This window comes from Lutra lutra, chromosome 7 (assembly GCF_902655055.1).
Source record: "Lutra lutra chromosome 7, mLutLut1.2, whole genome shotgun sequence".
In the NCBI taxonomy this organism is placed as follows: domain Eukaryota; kingdom Metazoa; phylum Chordata; class Mammalia; order Carnivora; family Mustelidae; genus Lutra; species Lutra lutra.
The window spans coordinates 76,615,354-76,641,984 of NC_062284.1; the positions used below are offsets into that span (position 1 = coordinate 76,615,354).

Consider the following 26,631-nt stretch of genomic DNA (forward strand, 5'->3'; position numbering starts at 1 on the left):
GGTCCACAGTGGACTACTGGAATTTTGAAATAAAAGGTTGAAGATTTGCTACGACTGAACAAAAACATTTTAAAGACCCAACATTTGAAATGCTTCTAATACACATCCTATATCACTTCCTTTCTCTTTTCCAACTAAGTGGGGCCCCAATCTTTGCCTTTGTTCACTGCTGACTCTGAGACAGCACGGTGAAAGAAATTTACATAGATATTATTTACTGTTAATGTATTATAAATGATCTGAGACTTGTGACATGCAAGGAAAAAATGAGACGGGAGACAAGTGATGCTACATGATGAACTAAGCACATTTATAATGATAAAATGAGTAAATATAATAGCGGCAATGCTAACCACTGATTCCACGAGATACACTATTTGTCAAAACTTACACAGCTACAGAGTATCGACGATAAATAGTCATTACCAATTAACACAGTTTACTACAGCTTTTCTCTTTCATTTAAACAAGCATATCATTCCCTTTTAAAATCATTCTCTAAATAAATATTTAGAGATAGAGAACTCTAAATGAAATAACAGTCCAATGTTAAAAACTAAAAAAAAAATGAATCTACTCTTACAGTTTGACAGAAATGAATTATTAATAGTGGAAGGGGAAGGGATCAGGAAATAATTTCAAGTTCTCAATGTCCAAAAGTAAATTGCACAGTAAATCAATATGAAATGAAGAGTCCATATAGTTCAATGAACAAAAGGGAAAGTTCATGAGGACAAAGATCACAGTTCAGAGAGAGGCTGGACGAAATTCAGACATGGAGCATCACACTCATTGTTCTTTAATTGGTTGCACAGAAAGGAGCAGCTGGGATGCCATTTAGCTTGCTAGGATGGACGTAACCAATGGGTTGAAGTTGAGATGGAAGTAATTCTCTTTTGTAATTCAGTTGCTCAGCCAGATGATCCAGAGGTAGCCAGCATTTTATTTTTGTCCATTGAATTTAAGACTGCATGCACAGCATGAGGAGGTGCTTGGGGATGGATGCCCCTATGAGTGGCCTTGAGTGGGCAAACTCAGAGGTTAACAGATGGTGTGTCAAATGGCCTGGACAGTTGGCACTCAGGAGAGGTACAGAAGAGGGTGACAGTTGTTGGGTCTTGGGAACAAAGGCTTACTTTGAAATGACCTGTCAAAAAGCCTGACAAAGGTAGATCACACTACCTCTCAAGATAAACTGCCTCTTCTAAATAAGCATGCAGGAAATACTGTCTGGTTGGTGACATAAAAATGCTCCACAAAACATGCAAATTACCGAGTATTAGAAACTGCATTGGCTGCTAGCGCCATGCTGCAAAGACTCCATCATGGGAGCAAACAGCTAAATCACAGATAGCTTCACAGTAAAATCTACATTCACAATACTAATAGGTTTCTAGTGTTAACAAATTATACACAATTATAAGCTCTTAAAATGCAACATACTTATCAAGCAGTTGCAGATAATGAAACATTATCAGCTATCAATAATTTGTTGGCACTTTCACTTTTGTTTATAAAATTTCCAATACACTGTACCACAGTTATGTGTCTAAACAGTGAGGATGTTAATGGAGTAATGACTGTTCTACTGGCCAGGCGATGGGATCAGTAGTGAATTCAGTGCTTAAAAACAAATGTACAAACCTCTGAAGAGGTGGGACTCCATGTGAGAACTTTTGTTGAACTTACAAATGATGAAGAATGGGCCATGGCCAGCATGCAGCATTATTTCCATTGTCTAGTTCAGATGGAGAACAGGTGCTTTTATTGATCTGTAAACTTACCAATATAATTTTCCACAGTTTTAACCTTTTAAATATTTTACAGTGCTTTTATGCAACTATATTGCTTTTTGATCATTTTAAATTTAAAACTTATTTTCAAAATATTGTTTCCTACTTCACTGTGCCCTAAGCAGGAAGTAAGACTTACATGACAGTGCTTTGGCCTCACTCCATTTTAGGTCACTGACCCCACCATACTCAACCTAACAGTAGTTAATTTAGTGTTATCTAGAACTAATACTGAAAACTATACGCATATCCCTGTCTACATTCAATCATTAAACTACAATAATGCTGGTAAAATGGCAGGCTTAAATCTTACACTAGAAACACCTCTGACAAATATACACAAGCAAAGTATAGAGAACAAAACAGATCAAGAAAAAATTCTATGAAACATCTGGTAAAACACATATTATTTACATATACACATTGTCAACATAGTCGCATTCATTTGCATAATTATATATTAATAACAGAAAAACTTCACTTCTGCAAAGTACAGTACATCCTTCTTGAAAATGGGGTAAAGGAGGGGTTAAAACAATCTGATGTATAATTGGGGCACTCAACCCACTTTCTGAGGATTGGCAGCCCGCACTCCTTGCTCATATGTGATCCTTTGTGTAATTAAATACTGAGCAGCCTGTGTTGCAGCTGGTGTTCCAGTAATGGTTACCTTCCGATTCCTTGTGCCAGGTACGAATTCTCCTTTTTTGGAGATCTGTATCCTTGCACCAGTCAACTCCTGGTATTCCACTAATGTTTTCCCTCCTTTGCCAAGTATTGCACCAACTAAGTTTTCTGGCACTGCTATTTCAACTACATCCTTTGATCCATCTGTGGATTTTTCTGTTCCTAGAATGGCACTGGCAGCTAGGGGAGAAGCAGCTCCAAAATATCCATTGGTTGCAGCAGTAGCAGCAGCCAGGCTACCTAATGCAAATGTCCCCGCCGTACCACCAGCTGTGCTGCCACTGGCTGAGGCTTCACTGGCATAGGTGGCCAACAAATTGGCTGCTGCTGCTGCTGGGTTGGCACTGGCAGCTGCTGCAGCCAAGGCCCCTGTTGCTGCTGCTTGACTGAGACCTAAACCTAATGTGTTGAGATTATATCCGTAGCTGGCTAAAGTATTAAGTGCAGAGGTGATGGCCACCAGGTCATTGCCTGTGAAGCCAGATAAGACTGCTGGAAAGGCTGCAACGCCAGCAAGGTTAGCATGTCCTAAGAGCCCTGCGGCTGCGGCAGCAGTTGGTAACACTTCAGCAGTGTTTGCATAAGGAGATCCGGTTGGATTGGAATTTGCCACTGGACCTGTAACATTGGCATAACTGATATTGAGACAGCTGCCACTCTGTGGATCCTCTTGTATCTTCTGGATGATAAGTTCAACAGCTTTTCGGTTTTGTTCAGGTTCTCCACTCACAGTGACAACCCTCTCTTGCAAGTTGATCCCATCAGGTTTCTGGGAAAGCTGCACCCAAGCCCCTGACTGCTCCATTATAGCCTTCACAGTAGCACCTCCCTTCCCTATTATCAGACCTGCTGTGCTGTTGGGAACTATAATCTTTACCTGTAATTAAAAAAAATACGTATAAATAATACTTCTGTTTTGCGCATACACATTATATTACTTTGCTATCCTAAAAAAGTAAAATAACAAATTGAAAATTAGTTTAAACGTAAGTTATGAAAGATAGAAATATCACAACTTCTAAAGTGACTTTTATCGCATTTTAATACAATTATCTTGTAAAAGCAGAATGTCCAAAAGCAAAAGCAATTTGCAATTTAAAATATTAAAAGTTTTCCTGGAGTCCTTGTGCATCGCCATAGAAGTTTTAAGAAATTAGTATGTTCTAAAGAAAGGATATCATAACTATACACCAATGGTAACATTTTTATATAGCTCCAAAATAAAAATACTGTTGATACTCTTCACCTAGTGTAGCTTTAAGAATACCTTTGGTCTAAAAAGTATAAAAACAAAGAGTAGAGGATTATGACGCAAAGTTAGTAAAGATAAAAGTAGTAAAGTTCTAGATCGAGTCCCTTTAGAAAATTAATTTCATGTTCCTTATCACCTAGCAATTTTTGTGTTATTCAAACCTTACTTGTTTCATGACTAATATTTTCAGAGAGCAAAAAGATTATTACTAGTGGTATTTTGATTTTTGGACTAAACTGACACACAATACATAACTTTATAAAAATAACAGATATTTAAAAAAAAACCAGATATTTCTAAATAATTAATATAAAAAATTTCCCATCACTTTAGAGAGGTGAACAATGATTTGAGTATGATATTGCCGGGATGTTCTACTTAAATTTGTAAAATGACTATTTTAATTAGATAGATAATTCTCTTTTTTGGCAGCCGTAGCTACATTTTAAAAAATAGGGCTTATAACCATATTATCAAAGGTTACTGAAAATTTACTGGAGTCACAGGAATAATTACAATACAATGTGACCATATGAATAGAGGCATTTTAACTAATTTGTATTGAAATATCCATTCACAAAACCTAGACTATTTGGATTTATTTAATTACAGTCAAATACTATTGTAAAAATGATAAAATCAGTAAGGTATTTTCCATAACCCCTGAAATTAAAATATAAATATTAAAAATTTTATTTTGGTAGCACAAAGATACACATGGCACTGTTTTATGACTCACTAGATAAAAAACTGGGAGGGTTGTGTCACTGACAAAGCACTAAAGTAATTGCTTTCCTTGTTCTGGATATTAAAATGGGCAGGCTGAAGTAACTTGTTGAAATTTGAGCAGGAATTTAAATGAGATATTCTATGAAAATTTCATTAGCTAGTTTTTAGCACGTATTGCCATGCTATCTTTAAAACAGAGATTTGGTAAAAATATTTTAAAGAAATAGAGCCATGCATTTCTGGCAATTTTGCTCTTCAAGGTAGAAACCACTTGAAGTATAAATTCGAATTCTAGACTGTGTCACCTCATAAATATATTTATATGTATTAACACACATGTACACACACACACACAAAGTTTTCTTGCCACATATATAATTTATAGGAACAGGATTTTCTTTCATTCAAATTTGTCTATAAAATAATTTCATTTTATTGAAAACAATTTAAATTTTCTAGAAACTTTTTTTTTTAAAGATTTTATTTAGTTATTTGACAGAGATCACAAGTAGGCAGAGAGGCAGGCAGAGAGAGAGAGGAGGAAGCATGCTCCCCACTGAGCAGAGAGCCCGACACGGGGCTCGATCCCAGGACCCTGAGACCATGACTTGAGCAGAAGGCAAAGGCTTAACCCACTGAGCCACCCAGGCACCCCTCTAGAAACATTTTTTAGGAATATCAAATATATCCTTCATATTCCTCCCGATTAAGTGCATTCAGTTTTAAGTAGTATGAGAAATAATTTTTAAAAACATGTTAATTTATTAATTTTGTTCACAGAGTTTTTTGTAGAAAATTATTTGTCTGAAATGCTGCAGTATGTTAAAGTATTATAATTAGAAATTTAAACCATGATTATTCCTTACACTAATTATAAAGATGAATTAGAATCATCTTTACATTTTATCTTGTACACATGAGTATTGAGAAAATTTACTTTTAAGGATTTAAATATCAGAATGCTAAATATGATTATATTTTATAAATAAGTACTTCTTTCCAAAATCAGAACATTTTTATATAGTTGAAAACATTTATATATTGGCAAGCTGTGGTTTTTAACATAATTTTTATGTTTTAACATAATTTTTATGAAGAAAAATACACTAATTTTTTATGTAGTAATACTAATTTCCCACAAAATATTGGGAAATTCATAACTTTTCTTTTTTTGTTTTTATTTTATTTTATTTTATTTTTTCAGTGTTCCAAGATTCATTGTTTATGCACCACACCCAGTGCTCCATACAATATGTGCCCTCCTTAATACCCACCACCAGACCCTCCGAATCCCCCTTCCCCTCCAAAACCCTGTTTGTTTCTCAGAGTCCACAGTCTCTCCTGGTTCCTTACCACTTCTGATTTTCCCCAACTCACGTCTCCATTAATTGACCAAAACTTTCTTAAGAGCTGTTTTTAAATTATTTTAAATTCTAATATCACTATTGTTTTGCCCAATGTAATGATTACCTCATGATTATAACCCAAGAAGAGAAGAGCACATGAAAGGTCAACTATGGGAACTATCCTATAGACTGTCAATAAAAAGCAATGACATATATAAATTTATAACATCCATTCTAAAATCACCTGAAGTTTCTATGAGATGTGTGAAGATGATATTAATTTATACTACTCTGCACACCAGTCTCATACCATATTTACTGCATACACAGCTTTTTTGTAAAAACCTTAGTACTAGTTCTATTCTTCCAAAAGAAGTTGCTGATGTGTGCACAGCATTGCTATTATTGCACATTAGTTTCTCCTTTCTTTTCTTGTTTTCCCTTTTCCTTTCTTTTCAACATTCAAAAAAAAATTCTGAAATAACACATAGTTCAGAAATGGTGTGTGAACTTCTCATAGCTGTAAGCATCGTCCAAAAAATCTGTCACTTTGAAAACTGAAAAACTACACCATGCCATCTATCTTTATATTAAAGATGTGCTTCTAATTCGAATTACCATCAGAATATACACACAAAAGATATCTTCATGTAATAAGTACTATTCGCTGGATTTTATTTTTAACTATTTGAAATAATCTTCTATAAATTACTGTCAGCCATAATTGCTATTTTACAAAATACTGATGTGGTTCCCAATTTTTATTGATAGAATTTACATTTGTCCACATAAAGGTGGGTTACGATTTAAGAGAAAACATTACTGACTGCATATTAAAATTTACAGTAGCACTTCTTTACTTTAGATAGTAATAATTCTGCATAAGGTTACTGATCTCAGATATTAAATTAAAAAATTAAAGAAAATACAAATATAACAAGTTATTAAATAAAAAATTTTTTTAAATGTAAAAACTTAATAGTCTAGACAAGGGAACACGTCACCTAACTTTTATTTTTGACCCAAGGAAATGAAAACCTCTCATATTTATACTTTTTTTTCTTGAAGACTTAAAAAAATATGTATCTATTTGTTCACTTAATCTAATATGGACGGATGCAAATCAGGAAAGAAAACTCTCTGAAGTTTTCAGAGACAAAAAAAAAAGTTGACCCATATGCATAGTATCTTAGAAAAAGGAGTGTTCTATCTCCATCTTCTGTATCAGGTCAGAGCCAAGAAGTGAGGCATCAGTGTGGAAGCTTGGAGATAATGGGCTACTGAATAGTGGGTGGGGGAGGGGAGGGAAAGGAAGGGTGGAAAATTACACAAGATGGCTACTTGTTTATTCCTTAGACATAGGAATATGGTATTTACCAAAGAAAAAGTCTGTGCACTAATATGTTTGCTTTCCCAATGAGATGATAAATAGCAAATTTTAGTTATATGTATGGCTTCATTTTCATTGGTGAAGTCTATTCACATACTCAAATAAGTATATGTATACTATTTCTAAGGAATTGAGGGAATTAAAAAAACCTTTATCCTAAACAGCATATAAATTATTTGGTTAACACACACCAACTAAATCAGATAAGCTGTTGACAGCTACAAATCAGTTTTCAGAACTATGCTCTCAGTTGCTACCATCAGTTCAGTCATTTAAGGAATGCTTACTGAGTGGTCCAGGCCCTGTGTTGGGAGTTAGGAATAAAGGATATATATGACACTGCTCCTGCCTATAAGGAATTTTTAGATTAGTTGTAGAAAAAGATGTGTAAATTTAACAGTGCAGTGAAGTCTTAAAAAAGTGCTGATGTATAAGTAGTTGAAGAGAACAAAGTAGACACAAAGCCTAACTGGAAGGAGAAGGGGTAAGTAAGAAAATCTTTGAAAGACAATGATTATTATGTGTCTAAATATCTTTCACATCTTTGTTCTCTAAGTATCCTGTTCTTTATTTATCAGACATTCCTGTAAGTTTGACCTGTTATCTCTATGTTGGAGAGTTTCCTTTCACACCTAAACCCATTTTAATAGTGATCATGTGCTTAAGTACTGTTTTAAAGAAAAAAATGTTTACTTAAATTTTCCCTATTCCTAGATTTATAATTATAAGAATAACAATTATGCTAATTTTACTAGTATCAACTGCTTTTCAGAAAAAAAGTAGTAAAATGACTATTTCTCTATGTGCAGCCAAAGAAGAACCTCTATGGGTAGCCTATGAAAAGTATTAAAAATATCAAATAGGTAGGCTTTAATGTTGACATGTTTCTGATTAAAAATAAATATTAAGCAAAACAAATTTACTCCTTTTCCAAATAAGAAGTAAAACTCATTATGGTCTTATAAAGCAATGAAAGTGTCTGTAATCATAATTTTTCATCATCATAGCAGGAAAATTATTTAATTATTTCATAAATCCATACTTTCATATAAATTCAAAATAAGTTCCATTATAATTTAAGATATCTCAATTGACAGTATGGACTATTTAAGGGCTGCTATATTATATACCACATATGCAGGGACTTTTATAAAGCAATGCCTAGCAATAGTGGATATCTTTCATTTATTCTGTCATTTATTCAGCCATATTGATCTTCCTTCTTCTGGCAACAGACCCTAATTTTCCTTTGGCAAACACCCTCTCTCACTCTTAGTACATGTGCTTTAGATAAGGCCGACAACCTTCCAATGCTCTAGGAGTGGAGACCTAACAGAGCCTGACACATCACAATTTCCACACCTTTGGCAGTTACTGACTTGGGATGTGGATGTGGTCCAGGATGGTCCAATGAGTTAACCTGAGAATTTGGTAAAACCATTGGGACAGAGATACCTGTGTTTCTAATCTAGAAGAGCACAATCCTGACATTCCTAGTGACTATCTTGCCACCCTATGGGAAGAGGAAGAACCTGCCTGAAAATAAAGTTAACCTAGAAAAAAGGAGTCTACAGAAATGGAAAAAATTCTGAATTTTGGCATCTGAATCTAACCACGTCTAAAGCTAGCACAGATCAATATAGTTCCCTTTTTAAGTCACTTTGCATTGGACTTCTGTAATTTATAACCAGGGAAGTAGTATATTAGAAAAAGGTTTTACATTCTTGTTATTGTCCTATATTATTTGCCTATCCAAAAGAAATACGGACACTTTGTTGTTTCTCTTGATGCTCTAAGCCAAAACATTATAGCTCCAGTAAAGAAACACAAGCGGATTCCTTAATTTACCTTTTACCAAAATATACCCAACATGATCTAACAAAATAAATCTCTATCACTTCCCTAATGTATTACAACTTAGGCTACTGAGGCACCATTTTGTAGTGTCCAACAAAGATGCATATGTCATTTTGGGGATCTATATTGAACTGAGGACCAAAGTAAATTGAAAACTTTTCTTTTGATTATAGATTTTATATACATAAATATCTTCCTTTCTGAAAAGTACTGATATGATAAAATATGTACAGGATTGCTACATGAATACAAGTATACAAAGAGAACAAAAAAGCAACTCCTCTCTCTACTAGTCTGATTAATCTACTCACTTTTGATAATCAAATCAAAGGCAACACAGTTTTCATAAGCATGCATAATATTATTGTAAAATACCATGCTGTCTTTTCTTATGTATCTTCACCAGTCCTTCCCTCACCACTGCCAACACCAGGTTTCAAACCTGGAAGCCATCTGTGCCTTTTTTTGCTCCCTAGATTTCTACATCCTGTTATGTACTATTTTATTTTTTTCTCCCTGAAATGCTTCTTGCCCAAACCTACTGCTTTATCCTATCCAAAGAAATGCATGGTATTATAAAAAGAATCTAGAATAGGCAGTTTGAAGATACAGGCTCTCACCCCGGCTCTGCTGTGTGACCTTTGTCAAAATCACCACTTCAGTTGCATCATCTATAAAATCAGAAAACTTGATAAGATTATGGATGAAGAGTTTTTATTTTAGCACCATAAAAAACCCTGCTCAACAGATGTCAGTGACAACTCCACCAATCAGTTACCCACTGAAGTATCTAGAATCCTTACATAGACATTGCAAATTCTCTGTATCCTGTGCCTGAATTGTCTTCCCAGTTTCATCTTTTAAGACTGGTATACCATGCTGAATCCAAACTTTACCTTCTAGTTCTTGGATTTACTCTATATTAGTCATTTTTCCATGTCTTTGCTTTGTTATTTATACATTTGGTCCAAATGACTGAAGTGTTATCTACCTATATTCCCACACTGTTCTTTCCCTGAAAATACATACAGTTTTGCCTTGTGAAATCTTACATGTCCTGCCAGAAGAGTTCAAATGCAGTATAGTTTGGAAACTCAATCCTGGTTCCTAAAAACCAAAGTGTCAAAATACTTTCTGCATTTATTATATTACTTATCCAATGCTGCCTTATATTGGCATAGAACAGATATTTACCTCTCTTACAGAATTTTATCTTCCTGATGGGCATTATCTTATTTAATTTTGTATTTATTATTTGCACTTAGTTGATGTTATCAATTGGATAACTTTAAAAAATAAATCCAAAAATGTAGATTAATAAGAACTAAATAACTATTTAAAAGATTCCATCATCGCCATACAGTTGTGTGTAGTGTATGTGTGCACATGCGTGTAGTGTGTGTAAAATATGACATTGGGTTCTTAAAACAATAGCTTAAAAGAGGAATAATTATTATCATCTCTAAAATCTAAATTCAGACTATCCTTTAGGCTGGAGCCACTGTCTTCCAGTAATTTGCCAAAATGACCAACACAAAGGAAGGAGGAGAGGTACCCACTGAGAGAAACCATATGTTCTCTAGGCCTTTTGAGAAAATAAGAAGTTGATCCTTCGGCATCATATATGTAAATGTACAAGAAAGGAGATATTGTAGACATCAAGGGAATGGGCATTGTTCAAAAAGGAATGCCCCACAAATGTTACCATGGCAAAATTGTAAGTCTACAGTGTTACCCAGCATGCTGTTGGCACTTCTGTAAACAAATAAGGACAAGACTCTTGCCAAGAGAATTAATGCACGTATTGAGCATAGTAAACACTCAAAGAGTCAAGATAGCTTTGTCAAGCATGTAAAGGAAAATGATCAGAAAAAGAGGGAAGCCAAAGAGAAAGGTACTTGGGTTCACTGGAAGTGCCAGCCTGCCCAACCCAGAGAAGCACATTTTGTGAGAACCAAGTCAAAAGGACCATGAGCTGCTGGATCCCATTCCCTGTCAATTTATGGCAGGGTAAGCGTAAAAAAAGCAAAAACAAAACAAAACAAAAAACCCCCCAAAACTCAAGACTGTAAAAAAATAACTCAAAGTTATATTGCAACCATAATAAAATACAAAAGATAAATGTATGTATGTTTTAATCTTATCATAAAATTACTGAAACCAGTAACACAGACTTATGGTCATTTAAAAAACCACTAACATTATGAATGGGTGTTGTACTTTGTCAAGTGCTTTTTCTGCATCTATTGAAAATGATATGGCTCTTATCCTTTTTATTAATGTGGTGTATCACGTTGATTGATTTGTGAATATTGATCCACCCTCGCAACCCAGGAATAAATCCCATTTGATCATGGTGAATTTTTTTAATGCATTGTTGGATTTGGTTTCTAGTATTTTGTTGCGGATTTCTGCATCCATGTTCCTCAGGGATATTGACCTGTTCTTTTAGTGGAGTCTTTATCTGGTTTTGGTATAGGGGTGATATTGCCTTATAGAATGAATTTGGAAGTTTTGCTTCCTTTTCTATTTTTTTGAATAGTTTGAGAAGAACAGGAACTAACTCTTCTTTAAATACCTGGTAGAATTCACCTGTGAAGTCATCTGGCCCTCGATTTTTGTTTGTTCGGGAGTTTTTTGACTACTGATTAAATTTCTTTGTTGGTTATTGGTCTGTCCAAGTTTTCTATTTCTTCCTGTTCTTGTAGTTTATAAATATGGTGTTGGAAAACTGGACAGCAACATGGAAAGAAAGAAATTATTCCACTTTCTTACACCATACACAAAAATGAATTAAAAATGGATAAAAAGGCCTAAATGTGAGACAAGAAACCATAAAAATCCTAAAGGAGAACACAGGCAGTAACCTCTTTGACATTGGCCACAGCAATTTTTTTCTAGATACATCTCTCCAGGCAAGGGGAACAAAGGCAAAAATAAACTCTGGGGCCTCATCAAAATAAAAAGCTTCTGTATGGCAAAGGAAACAACAAAACTAAAAGACAAGCTAAGGGAGAAGATATTTGCACATGAAATATCCAAGGGTTAGTATCCAAAAATCTATAAAGTACTTATCAAACTCAAAACTTTAAAAGCAAATAATCAAATTATAAAATGGGCAGAAGACATGAACAGACAAGTTTCCAAAGAAGACACACAGATGAACAGACACATGAAAAGATGGTCAACATCACTGACCATGAGGAAATTACAAATCAAAACTACAAAAAGATATCACCTCACACCTGTCAGGAATGGCTAAAATCAACAACACAAGAAAAAACAGGTGTTGGCAAGAATGCAAAGAAAGGGGAACCCTCCTACACTGTTGGTGGGAATGCAAGCTAAGCTGGTGCAGCCACTATGGAAAGCAGTACGGAGGTTCCTCAAAGAGTTAAAAATAGAATTACCCTACAATCCAGCAATTGCACTACTAGGTATTTATGCAAAGAATACAAAAATACTAATTCAAAGGACTCATGCACCCTGATGTTTATAACAGCATTATCTACAATGGCTAAATTATGGAACCAGCCCATGGGTCCATCAACTGATGAAAAATAAAGAAGATGTGGCATAGATATACAATGGAATACTACTCAGCCATAAAAAAGAATGAAATTTTGCCACTTGCAATGACATGGATGGAGCTAGAGTGAAGCGAAGTAAAATCAGAGAAAAACAAATCTGATCTCACTCATATGTGGAATTTAAGAAACAAAAACAAACAAAGGGAAAAAAAAGAGAGAGGAAGCAAACCAATTAACAGACTCTTAACTAGGGAGAATAAACTGATGGTTACCAGAGGGCAAGTGGCTAGGTGCAGGGGGGATGAGTAAAATAGGAGATGGAGATTAAGGAGTGCTCTTGTGATAAGCAAGTTGTATGGGAATCACTATAGTGATGTTTAATCACTATACTGTACACCTGAAATGAATATTATACCCAATGTTAACTAACTGGAATTTAAATAAACCTTGAAACATTAAAAAAAAACACAAGAAAAAAGATATACTTTGAAAATAGTAAAAAATGAGAAAAAACCACTAATATTATAATAGTTAAATAATAAACATGCACTATATGCCTTTTTCTTAAATTTTCATTGATGTACTATATTTTTCCTATGATATTTTGTAGTTTCTTACTAAGGTTTTGTGGCTTCTTAACTATAAAAAAGTGTAGCCAAACTGGTTGTAAAAGTCCAGAATACAAATATACCTGTGTTGACTTGATTAAGTTATGAACTGGATCAATACTATGACTCAAATGACAGTTTCTACTGAGTCATAATCACAATTTATAATTGATGCAATTACCTCCTATCCTTTGCCTTGCTTCAAGCAATTACATTTTTACCTCAGAATAATTAACTCTAAAAGTTTTGTGAAGATTGTACTTCATTTTGTATCTTTTTTCAAAGGGCTTTATTTTACTTGCCTTTTTGGCTGCTAGATATGAGAGAGAATGACAGACAGTACACCTCTTTTTTTGTGTCTTTTTTCTGTTATTATTTTAAGCCATCTCATCTTAGACAATCTCTTTCAGAATATATATAATAGGATAAATGTTTAGGGTTCTTAATTCTGATTAGTGAAAAAATGTATTTGAAATATTTGAGGTTTTAATATGAAAACTAATGTTTTTAATTTAATATTTTAAAGGTTTTAATGTCTATTCAAAAAGTGAAAAATAGCTATGAACATTAAAGTAGAGGCTGTGTTCATGGAAATGGATGATGAAAAGGGATGAGAAATAAGGGCAGAAGGAATCAAGAACTCTATTTTGGATATTTTAAGTTTGAAATCACCATCAGACATTTAAATGTTGATATTGAGTAGATGATTGGCTATGGGTCTGGAGATCAGAGGAAATTTGAGAGTTAACATAGAGATAGTTATTTAAAGCAACAGGTATGGATAAGGTAGCCTAGGGTACCAAAAAAGTGAGTAACAATTCATTAAATAGTGAACAGTAAAGAACTGTGTTTGACAAGAAAATATTAAGCTGCTAAAATCAAAGATATTCAAGGTAGATCAGCAAAATCAATCACTAAAAAAAAGTGAACTACGAATGGTCTGCTAATCTTTTTCTTTTAAAAAATGTGTGGCAGTATGTATTACCTTTTAGGAATCACATTGTAGTACACATTAAGTTGTAAAATGAACATAATCTTTAGTTTCTCTCCTTTTGGGCTCCTTCTGGGAAATAACCCAAAACACAGAAAATTTACACACAGAGCAGTGCACAGGTACTACATGCAATTATAAAATATTGTGGAAAATGACACAAAATTCTAAAATATATATAAATATGTTACATAGACTTGGATTAAATAGTGTAAAATTATATGCGGGCAAAACTGAAATGAAGGTAATAAAAGAAATCGAATTTCAGGTGAGCTTTTTTCACCTTACCATATAAACTTTGTCTTATTTTAATATTTTAAAAGCAGTGTAACAAAAGGAAATAAAAAAATTACTCCCAAACTAGGCTGCTGAATAAATAAATCTTGCAAGAGCAGAATAAATAATTTGTTTAAAATAGTTTTAGTAGATTTCCAGTATTCACTACATAATTTTTTTTTAGTGTTTATTGTGTGCCAAGTACTGTTCTAGATGTTGGCGATTTTATAGAAGTAAATAAAAAGGATAAGGTCTCACTTTATGAAACTTACAGTCTGGTGGTATCATAAATACTACCAAATATTTAAATTTATATTATAATATTAGTTGAGAGATGACAGGGGATTTAGAATATACTTTTAAATCTTAATAAGGAAACTTAAAATCATAGTTTTAAATAAGATTCATGTAATTGAAATAAATGCTTGTTTATGAAGACCACAAAGGTAATTTTGGAATTCAAAGATTTTTAAAATTCTGAGTTTATTCATGGATTTATTTGACACTCTATGATGTAACCAAACTAATTAGATATTTTTAGAAGTAAATGTCTCAACTATTTTTGAAAATCAATCTCTACTTAAACTTATGTAACTAGATAATTAATCAAAATTAATATAATTATGTTATAATTATATTATATTATAATTATATTATTATATATTATTATATTATATATTATATTACCTTATATTATATTATATTATTAATTTATTATATTATATTATATTATAATTAATATAATATAAAAGGAACCTTTATAATTTGGGTTTTAAATTTTGTTTTTATAAATTTTTGATTAAGCCATTTTTACCATTAAAATTATTACTTAGGTGAAAAGAATGATGTGCCATATTTTTATAAGACTTAAGATATTTTGAAAGATATCTCTGAAGTCAAATATAGGTGCTTGTAGGTATTTTAGATTTTCTAATCTTGCTAATACATTTCTTATATTTAATTTTACCAATAATTTTTCTGAAGAAAATACTTATTTTTTAAAAACAAATAAGTTTGCATTTCAGTATCTTACTAGTAAAATTTGATAATTTATTATCACAAATGACTATTGTTAAGAAAATGAAAATCTCATAAATTATTCTTATTTAATTAACACTTGGGATAAACAAATATTAACTAAATAAAAGGTTACAGAAGAATGTCTGTAATTTAACAAACTGTATTATTAGTCACAAAGCTAAGCTTTTTCCCTATATAAGACTGAAGTAGTTTACTTCTACTATTTAATGAATCATAAATAAGAATACATTAATTTTATAACTTCCATTATTTGACTAGAAACAATTCACAGTTAGTTAATGAGATAGAAGACTTCCTTTTCCAGAAATATTTTTAAGGAGTAACTTAAAAACTGCATCATCTAATTGAAGGAAAAAACCAATAGGTAAATAAACACTTAATAAAATGAATTATAAAGGTATTAAGTTCAGAAGAAAAGATGTTTTTAATAAGATCAACTTATTATTTCCTAGAATGTTCCCTAATCAAAGACAAAAAAAAATTAGAAAAGTCAACAATGAGAAACAATTTTTTATTCTATAGTGAGCAGGAGTCAAATTCTCTCATCTGGCAAAACTATTCTTTAAAAGAAAATGCAAAGACATTGATTCCTATTTCTAAGCATTTTAAAAAAGAAAATTAAAATGTTGAAAATAAACGATAACTAGTCCTTTTATATGGTTAAATGGCTTTATTTGAAAGATTAGGAAAAAATCTATTTAACTGTACACACACACAAACACACATACAGCAGAAGGACGAATACACATCTGGAGCAAAGAGTAATCAGGGTTTTGGTTATATAAACACATGTATAATGTTCTGTCTTGAGAACAGACTGTGGTATAAGAACTACTAAAACCAAGACTGCAAGGAAAATGTTGATGAAATACACAAATCACCTTACCTAGTAGGCAGTCCAGAAAGACAGTATTGCATGCCTGCCTACTTAGGAGCCAATGCCTGATTTATCTACAGTATGTAAAATAAGCAAAGTTACAGAGTGACTATCCATTCTTTTCCCCTGAAGAGTACCACTATCTTCAATTAAAATAGGTGAAAAGCCCTAGATTTCCCATAAACATGAATATATCTTCATATGAAATCAAAAGTGACTTTGGAAGGTCATATAATCTGGTATTTACCATATGACGTGTTATAAAAATATAAATTATGTGCTTTCAGCAGCCATCCTTGTCCTCAGGCAGATCCTCTGATTCTCATCACTGGGTGTGAAGAACACACTATCTATAGCATAGCAAATTAGCAAACTTAGAAGTTTGCAATGGAACAAATATGGTCAGGAAGAACTGATTTAACCCTTTTCCATAATTTTGGGCAAGAATATTGCTAAACAATCTTAAAAGAATACCACTTAATCTGTATATAAAGATATCCAAAGTAAGAGAACTTCTGACCAAACCTGGGAATCATCAAAGACTACTAATGCTATCTGAAAAGATAACTATCCTTTGTATAATAACCTTTCATAGATTTAAACTGTACTAGTTAGTAAACTCTACTGTTCTCAAAGCTAAACCTAACACCTACCCTTCAGCTTCTGCACAAATCAAATACTTTTCTTTAATATTTTTCAAATAAAGTGTGTTATTTCATGAAAAAAGTTTTCATAATTAAAGTTTGAGAGATGAAACAGTGTTAATATTGTACACAATCATAATCATTTTAGTCAACTAATATGCAGTTTTCATATGGTAAACAACTTCAGAAAACATTTCTCTAATTTTTTAAACATACATGCCCAATCTTGTGCTAGACCTATTAAATAAATACCTCCATAGGTAGTTTTGATGTGAAGCTAGGAATGAGAACCTTTGGCAGATTAATTAAGAAAGAATGAAGAAAAATATTGTAAATATTATACAACTTAATTTGACATAACTTTAAAATATGAAACAGTTGTCATTTCATTTGCTAGTTAATAAGTGCCTTCTCTAGGCCTGAACCCTCTCTCGTGATCCTTCTTGAAACTCCTCAATAAAGCATTCCACGACTATCAAAAGAAGGAGCCAAGTAGCTCAAACAAATATATAATGTCAAAGATGGTCCAATCTTCCTTTTGGGAAATTCCCACTTTCTATTCTTTAAAACACAGTATAAATCACAACTGAAGGCATTATTTTCTCCATCTTGTTTTACATTCTCTTAGTTAACATTTTAAAAACAAAGTAGAGAGAAAACAAAAAAGTTAATAATGTTCATAATCCTTATCACCCTGATGATACACACACACAAGATGTTTTTTGACTATTAAACATAGGGCCATATGTTTCTTAGAAGCTTAATATTCTTTAGGTAATATATTATGAACACTATTCTAGGCCAAAGTATGAGGTTTTAACTCATTATTTTTAATAGCTTTACCACATAATATTCTGCAATACCGTAATTTATTCAGTCGCTCTCCTGTTAAAGAGGTCAGGCTTTTTCCTAAGTTTTGCCACTGCAAATAATATTGTAATATACATCTTTTGTCTCTATATTCCTGTATATTGGTGCATTAAGTTTTACTGGATGAATTCTCAAACACTGCAATTTTGTAGCATTTCTTACTTATATCAACATTGTATAAGAATGATTATTTCCCATATCTGTGTCAGCACTTTTAATTTATAAATACACACGCACACACACACACACACACACACGTTGTTTTCCCAAAGTATGTGTATTACTAACACACATAGAATTTTTCTATTTGTTAAAAAAAAAGTAGAATGTTGTGATATTGATTCATATTTCCCTGATGCCTAGTGAGGTTAAATACGTTTTCATATGTTCATTGGATATTTCTATTTCTTTTTCTATAAAGTGCCTTTTCATAATCGGCCTACTTTTCTCCCTTCCCCCCCCCCTATATAGGAGTTCCCTGTAGAGTTATTAATTCATTGTTACATGTGTGCAATGTATATTTTTCCAAAGATACTGCTATTTTTGCTTACTAATGGTGTAGTCTGCTATACCAAAAATATAAAGTATTTATATCCCAAATCTTAACTTATTCCTTTGTTTTGGGTTTTCTTCTTGCTTAAGAAAGCTATCCTCAACTTTATTTCAAACACTATAATTTACAGTTTCAATCTTGAATTCATTGAAATTTATTTTTGCATATTGTACAGGGTAGAGGTCTAAATTTATTTTCTTTCAGGTGAGTAGTCAAGTATACCAGCACCATTTATTAAATAAAACATCCTTTTCTAAAATGAATTAAAATGACACTTAAATATTACCCAGGACCAGACAGCGTTCTAAACACTTTTCATGTATTCATTTAATTTAGGGATCTTGACAACTCTACAAGTTAGGCACTGTTGTTACCCACATTTTACAATGAGAAACACAAATGGCAAAGTTAAGAATGTTTCCTCAAATCAGAAAATTAGGAAGTGGCAAAGATTTGATTTGAAGCCATGAATTATGACTCCAGATCACCGTTCTCTTACTGCCTAAATGATACTACCTTTCTTAATGTATAATAAAATACAGTAAATTTCCGTATGTACTTAGATTCCCGAAATATCTATTATGTTTCACTAACTATATCTATGTGTTAATACCATTCCTTTTATTATGATAGTTTTATAGTAAATTTTAATAGAGTGAAGTATGTCATCCCACAAAATATTTTTCTTGATAATTCTTTTATTAATAATAGCCTTATGGTAATTCTTAGGCACTTGTTTTTCATATGGATATTAAAATCACTTGCCTTTATTTCTCTCTCCTACAAAACTAAAAAAAACTTAGAAGAAAATGAAAATTACAATACATTTGCATTTTAAAGTATTGATATTTTTAATCATCTCTTCCAAAATTTTTTTAAGTCTATTGATTAAGGAAGTGTTTTATGTACTTATCTGGAAATTGTACATTCTCTTAATAGGGATTCTATGCCTTTTTGGTTCAGTTTATTCTTGGGAAATTTTGAAGATTTAGATATGTATATGATATACACCAAGAAATTGCCCTCAAATATTAGCAATTTTTTAAAATACTAGCATTTCATAAAGCTCTTCCTAGTAGTAAAGTACTTAAACTCTTAATGTATATAATAAAATTAGTAAGTTCACTTAAAAAGAACATTTGGATTTCACTATTTTTCTAGAACTTTCTCAAACACACTTCTAAAGAACACTACCTTGACATCTCAGAGACACACACATGCTGAAGGAAATGAAAATTAATTTTGATATTTTGGTAGAGAATTATGACAAATTTTGAGACAAGACTGGCTTTCAAACTGTGTTCTGAGTAACACAGAAGTCTAATGAAGAAGGCTTTGTCACTTTAACTTATTAACCTCTTTATTCAATACGGAAACACATAAACACAGAGAACTAACTGGTGTTGCCAGAAAGGAGGGGAGGAAGGATAGGTGCAATAAGTGAAGAGGATTAAGAGTTACAGACCTCCAGTTATAAAATAAATAAGTCACAGAGATGAAAAGCACAGCATAGGGAATAGGGTCAATCATATTGTAATAACGTGGTGACAGACAGTAACTACACTTTTCATAGAATTGTTGAATTCACCATGTTGCACACCTTAAACTAATTTAACACTGTATGTCAACCAAACTTAAGTAATAAAAATTTTAAAAACACCCTTTATCCAGTTGGTTTATATTTTTGGAGAACTTATATTCAAAATTTCATTTGAAGAGATTTTCGAAAATTAAGTTTTAAACATACAGGCTGTAAGCCTGCTCTCCTCCTATTACTAGTCATTCAACAAATAATTTATTGAGAACGCATTAAATTCCAGATTACTGCTTTTGATACATGAGAGAATAAAACAAAGATCCCTGTTCTCATGCAACTTACTTTCTAGGAAAGTGAGAGAGACGATACACAGCAAATATGACAATACACAAAGTATATGGTGTTCTATGAGGTGATGGGGAAAAACCACAGGAGTACTGGGAGAAGAGGGGGGCCAGTTTGCAGTATTATATAGGGTGGTCAGATAGGCCTTATTAAGTAGGTTTATTTTGAACTAAGACTGGATGGCAATTAAGGTGTTAGTCAAGGAGATCTCTAAGGTGAAGGACTTCATGTGGAGAGAAAAGCAAGAGATAACTGCTGAGGGGAGAGCATGCCTAATGCCTGCAATGAAAAGCAAGCAGGTCAGTTTGGCCTGGGGCAGAGTGAGTGAGGAGGCGAGGTAGGAAATGAAGTGAAAGAGGTATTGTGGTGAGGGCCAGATCTTGCAAGTTAATGGGTGTCATTAGGGATTTTGGGTTTTAATGAGTGAAATGGGAAACTATTACAGGTTTAGGCAAAGAAAAAAAAACAAACCTGACACATTTTAGAAGGAATACAGACTTTATGGAGAGCAAAGGTAGAAAGGTAGGAAACCATATATAAAGGTAGGAAAGCTGTTGCAATAATTCAGGCTTGATTTAGGGTAACAGCAGATGTAATGAGAAGTGATTAAGATTCTACACACTTTTTTAAAGGTAAAGTCACCATTATTTTTTAAAGGGACTGGACTTGGGAGTACAAAAGAAAAAAGATGAGGGTGAATCCAAGACTTCTGTTCTGAGCAAGTGGATGTATGGCACTGTCTTCCACTAAGATGGTGAATGCTGATATAGACGGAACAGGTTTGGGGTAGTTTTTGGATTGCTGAATTTTAGAAGTCTATTAGATATGCAAGTGAAAACTGCTGCACAGGAAACTGAATACAGTCTATAGTTTCACTGTGAGACCTGGATTAGAGATAAGTATGAACCTAAGTTATGTGGAACCTGAATCATACAATTTTAAGAGACATCTTTGGGAAATGCATTCAAAATTATGAACACAAAACTAGATACAGTGTCTTGTCATAAGCTTGAGCAGGTGAGAAATCTTAAGGGCTAAGTTTCATTGGTTCATAATAAACCCATCTCACACTGAAGACATAAATTTTACAGGTTGTCAGCATATGAAAGCCATGGTATTAGACAAGGAGAAAGGAAAGTATAAATCCAGATGTCATTTCAAATATTAAGATGTGGAGCACTCCCAACGTTAAGTGGGATGAGGGGAGGAACTAGCAAAGGATGCTGAGACAAAGCACATGATATAATGCAGGAGACAAATCATGAGTGTGCAGTATCCTGGAAGCCAAGTAAAGAAGGCACACCAAGGAAACGGAAGTGATAAATTATGACAAATATTGCTGATAGGCCAAGTAACATGTGGACTGAGAATAGACAACTGGAATTAGCAGTGTGGTCATCATTGATGTTGTTGGCAAACACAGTGTTGGTGGAATGGTGGAGGAAAAAAGTCTTGCTGAAGTGGATTTAAGAAAGAACGGGAAGAGAGATACTGGAAAAAAGTAGAGAAAATAATTTGTGAATTTTGCTACAAAGGAGTATAAGGATGGGGCATTAGTTGGTGGGGGAAGTGGGACTGAAAGAAGTTTTGTTTTGTCTTTTAAGATGGGAGAAAAAAACATATATGTATGCTGATGGGAATGATTCCACAGAGGCAAAAAACTTGAAAGATGAAGAAGGAAGAACTGCTGAAGGGATGTCCTTGAGTAAAGGAAGAAAGATGAGATTTAACGTGCAACTGAAATTACTGGCTTTTGGTAGGAGATGATAAGATAATAGCAGAGAATGTAGAATATGTGGGTTTAAATACTGGCTCAGTGAAGTAGGAAGTAAGGTCATCAGTTGGGAATGGGGATGGAGTAAGAGATATTGTAGGGTCTGTTATGGGAATTCTTAGATAGCCCCATGATCTCTGCCTCCTTGGTGCTTTTTGTGCATTTCTCTCCATTTGAACGTGGGTGAAAATTGTGACTTGGTTCTAATCAACAGAATGTGTCAGAAAGACGGAAGGTCAGTACTGTGATTAAGTTATGTTGTATGGCAAAGGAGGTGAGAAGTCACTCCTGTAATTAGGTTTAATATATAAGACTCCATCTTGTAGCACACACTGAAGAAAGATTCTCCAGCTGGCTTTGCAAGATGCAACCAGCCATGTCAAAGTGCCCCCTGGAGAGAGTGTCATACTGCAGGGAACTTGGGCAGCCTCTAGAATCTGAGGTTGCCTCTTGCCAATAGACAGTAAGAAGTCAGCACCCTCAGCCATACAACTGCAGGGAACTGAATGCTACCATCAACCTGGAACCACTTAAAAGGGAATTAGGTTAGGCTCCAGTCAAGCTTCTAGATGATGAGAATGCACTTCTTCCAGTACTTTTTGCAGTTTTGTGAGACCATGAACAGAGAACTCGGTGAAGAAGTGCCTGCATTCTTGACCTATGGAAACTATAAGATAATAAATGGGTGCTGTTTGATTCACTGCATAATTTGTTACACAGCAAAAGTAAACTAACACAGGGGTTAAGAGAACTAACGAAATAGCCATCTACAAAGTAAAAAAGTGAATGGGCTTATGACTGAAAGAATTAAAGGTCTAGTTGAGATCTACAGTCATGAATTTAAAGAAAGACCAGCTGAGTTTTGCCTGTGTTCTTCTGTAACCACAGCAAGGGTGCTAAATAAGAGTCACCTACTTTCATGTTTTATTACATCTTAGTAAATAATTTCAAATTCATCAGTAAATAAGCAAATGTCTATAAATTACATATTTTTGCAATCATTATTTTTTCTTTTTCTTTTCATGAAATTTGAGTAGACTTCCAGGAGAGCTAACAACCAGGAACCTAAAATTAAAGCTGGAATTTAATTTTTAGCACCACTGACTGATTAGCAAAACCATTTTGTTGAATTTGGAAGTGACTGAAAAATTTACTATCAATAACTTAGAACTGATGATCAAACCCAACTCAATGTTTTTTATTTTGTTTTAAAGGTTTTTGAAAACACATTGCTTAAAGAATCTAATTATATTTATTATATCTTTATATTTACTTCATACTTAAAATTCCATATGTAAGAAATTTCAAAGTTGTACCTTGCAATATGTGACACATGCAAAAAAAAAAAAAAAAGTCCAAGTTGTAAAACTATTAGTCCTACTAATGTTTCCTTCTTATTAGGGAAGTAATAGCAGTTTGCTTTATCATTAGACAACATACAACTTTGTACTCTCACTAGTGAAGAAAATAACTGTAGAGCAGTTTAAACTATCTAGAAAAAGAATACAGAGACTCTGCTTACATAAATATTTTGGAGCTAAAAAAGCAGCAACACTAGTACCTTAGAATTCTTCCTTAGAGGGGAAACTCAGTTTTCAAAAGCTCTATGCTATGCCATTTACCGTCTTAAAGAATACTCTTTCTTTTTCAAATCACTTGAAAGATATTTCAGAAAAAAATAAAATAAACATAGCCTAACATTTATGGTTAACATTATATTCTAGATGCTGTACTGTTCAAGAACAATAAATTTATTTCCTTCTTCAACCCTATGAAGATGTTACTATTATTAGAATTTCCAAAAGGAGAAACTGAAACCCAATTTACTCAGCAAGTAAGTGCCAGAACAAGGATTTGATCATAGGCAATTTGGCACCAGTCTTGACTTATAACCACCATTCTGGAGGACTTCTCTTTATGAGAGTCCTTCAATTTTCAGTGGGAAATTATTATAGACCCACACTACTGTATTTACAGTCTACCACTCTGACCTGTGGAAATAGTCTAATCTGTAGAAACATGAGGGTAGAAAAAGTAAAATTTAGTATGTACTGAAACATGTAATCATTTTTAAAAGAATAGAAAAGGTTTTAATGTTGAAACTGCAATAAAACTTACTCTTTGGTATATTTTCCGTGCTTTTTACTTTTGGGTTTTCTGAAAAATAATAGTCCCTTAGACCTTTTTATCACACTACTGTGATAATGTGACATCACTATAACATAGACAAACTATTTATTCTGGAAATAGAACTCAATCATATCTCATTTAGCTGTTATTGATGAAAATAACACAAACAGTTGTCTGGACGTATTTTATATTGGTTTATAAAAGTTCACAAGGAAAAAGTTTATAGTTTTAACAGCAGAGGGTATCATATTAGCTGTAACACATAAAAATAATTTTCTTATGGGTTTAAAAGTTCATTTTAACTGTGGAGACTTTAAGATGATTATATTAGAACCCATTCTTCTATCTTGATTACTTTTACAGATCTAAGCTAATATAGTGTGAATCTGAATCCACTGGGAAATACTGAGGGAATAAAATGATCACAAACTACTAATAAAATGATGGACAATGACTATAATTCCTTTAATAAATTTAAGAATCTTGTTTTGTTCTTCTTGTATATCTTGCCTCATGTTATCCAGGAGATACTATGTTTGTTTGTATAAAAACAGAAGAAACCAGAATATAAATAAAATATATTTAACAACTATAACTGCATATAGTGGAAGAAGTACAAAACCACAATGAATTACTATTTCATATATTAGAAAAAGAATTGGCAGAGGTGAACACAGTAACATATCTAGAGGGTTAAAATATTAGTAGACTTTATAAACTAGCCTTTTTAAGAAATGATTTAACAGAAATTCACATGCACATAAAAATAAACAAAAGAAAATACAAATCTAATTTCAAAGACAAAATTACTGAGATAGTTTTTCTTTCCAGATCTAGGATTTTTTACGTTGTTCATTCAGAAAAATCATTTGTTTTTATTGCTGCTGCACTCATTTGTCTTGTTTTTGTTTGGAAAGTAAAGAATGATAAAGTATAAGAGAAATAATTAAAAAATAAAGTTAGTTGTTATCCCAATAGTTTTCTATATCATGTAATTAAGGTTCACTTAAGAGATAAGGTATATAGAGTGAAAATGTATAAACACTTTTTAATCTCATGCATTAATATTACAAGCTTTGTTCTCACTTTACATTGTATCATTTCCTTCAACAAGAAGTGCTGGGATTCATCACTAGAGATAATGTAGTATTTTAACCAAGTTATTGGGACTAAAATGTGAGTGTTATAGTTTTGTCTAAAGGGAATGCTACTGCATAAAATGAAAATCAATCTCCTACTTTGCTTCTAGTTATTATTTTAACATTTTTCCTGAGGTTGTAAACTATTAAACTCAATAAATAAGCAAAATTATTCTGACAGTCTTAGATTGAATTACATGCAAAAGGCAAATTTAACGTAGTTAGCAAATATGGTTCAAAGTTAATAATTTATTGGTCAACTATATGAAAAATATTTAAAAAGATAAGCTTTTATTTAATAATTTAATAATCCCATAAGGCCTGTATTAACTGAAAAAGTAGAAATATTAAAGAAAATAACATCTCTCACCTAAATGAATCTCAACTCAGACAAAATGAAAATGTGTTTAATCATTTTAATGAATATATTTTCAACATTTGTCAAATACAGTATGGCTCTGAATTACATAAAATATTTTAGGTGATTTACTCAAATGTGCCAAAAATAACTACATATTTGAAAAATGACCTACAAATATTCGGTACCAAAACAATCATCAAATCAAACTAATATATTTCTGATTGCAAAGTCTGCCACTCCACCAAAGAAAATGGTCATACTAAATTAGAGGAATATATCATTTCCTAATTTGTAAAACAAATAAAATTATCACAAACACCAATTTTCAGTTACTTTTGGATTGCTAGAAATGTTTTTCACTGAAAGTTGAAAATTGTTTACATAGTAAGGCATGTCTGAAATAAAAAACAAATGAAAATGCATTCACTTTTAAAGATATACCTTTGCTCAATAAGTCGTATTTATACATTTTTTTACATATATGATACTTTTAACTTATATACCAATAATTCTAAGAAGACTAAATAATGAAGATTATAAACAGTGACTCAATGAATAACCCACAGAGCTCCATAAAGTCATAATTTTAAGGGAAAAATCCCAAATTCAAGTAGTCTACCTTCTGAATATATTTTTGTTATCTAAAGTTAAAAAATGCATAGAAATTTTCAGGAATAATTGATATTTCTTTTTCAGGTTATTTGGAATCTGATTATGGTGCACATATGTGAATGAACGAATACATCCTTAACCCACCATTATCTTTATCTCCAGTGTGCAGGCAATCACCCGTGAAAAGTATGGTGTAGATGACAGGATGATACTGTACCTGATTAGCTCTGGAGGTGGTCATGGGATCAGATGGAGAGGACTTGGTGGTAGTTGGGGAAGATGGCAATGT

The 26,631-nt window shown here is 32.7% G+C and overlaps 1 protein-coding gene across 5 annotated transcripts in view; it reads right to left on the reverse strand.

Moving 5' to 3' along the window:
• Positions 1-286: 286 nt before the first annotated feature.
• Positions 287-26,631, reverse strand: part of NOVA1 (NOVA alternative splicing regulator 1) — a 158,771-nt gene continuing 132,426 nt past the window's right edge. For 2 of the 5 annotated variants that reach the window (XM_047737489.1, XM_047737491.1), the window contains 2 exons: positions 26,560-26,631; positions 287-3,357 (listed from right to left, as the gene is read on the reverse strand). In XM_047737489.1, the coding sequence (XP_047593445.1) occupies positions 2,353-3,357; positions 26,560-26,631 (1,077 nt within the window). In that variant the 3' untranslated portion in view covers positions 287-2,352. Of the gene's footprint in view, positions 3,358-19,926; positions 22,768-25,771; positions 26,126-26,559 lie in introns of those variants that run through there. The other 3 variants (XM_047737494.1, XM_047737493.1, XM_047737490.1) reach the window with 3 other exon arrangements.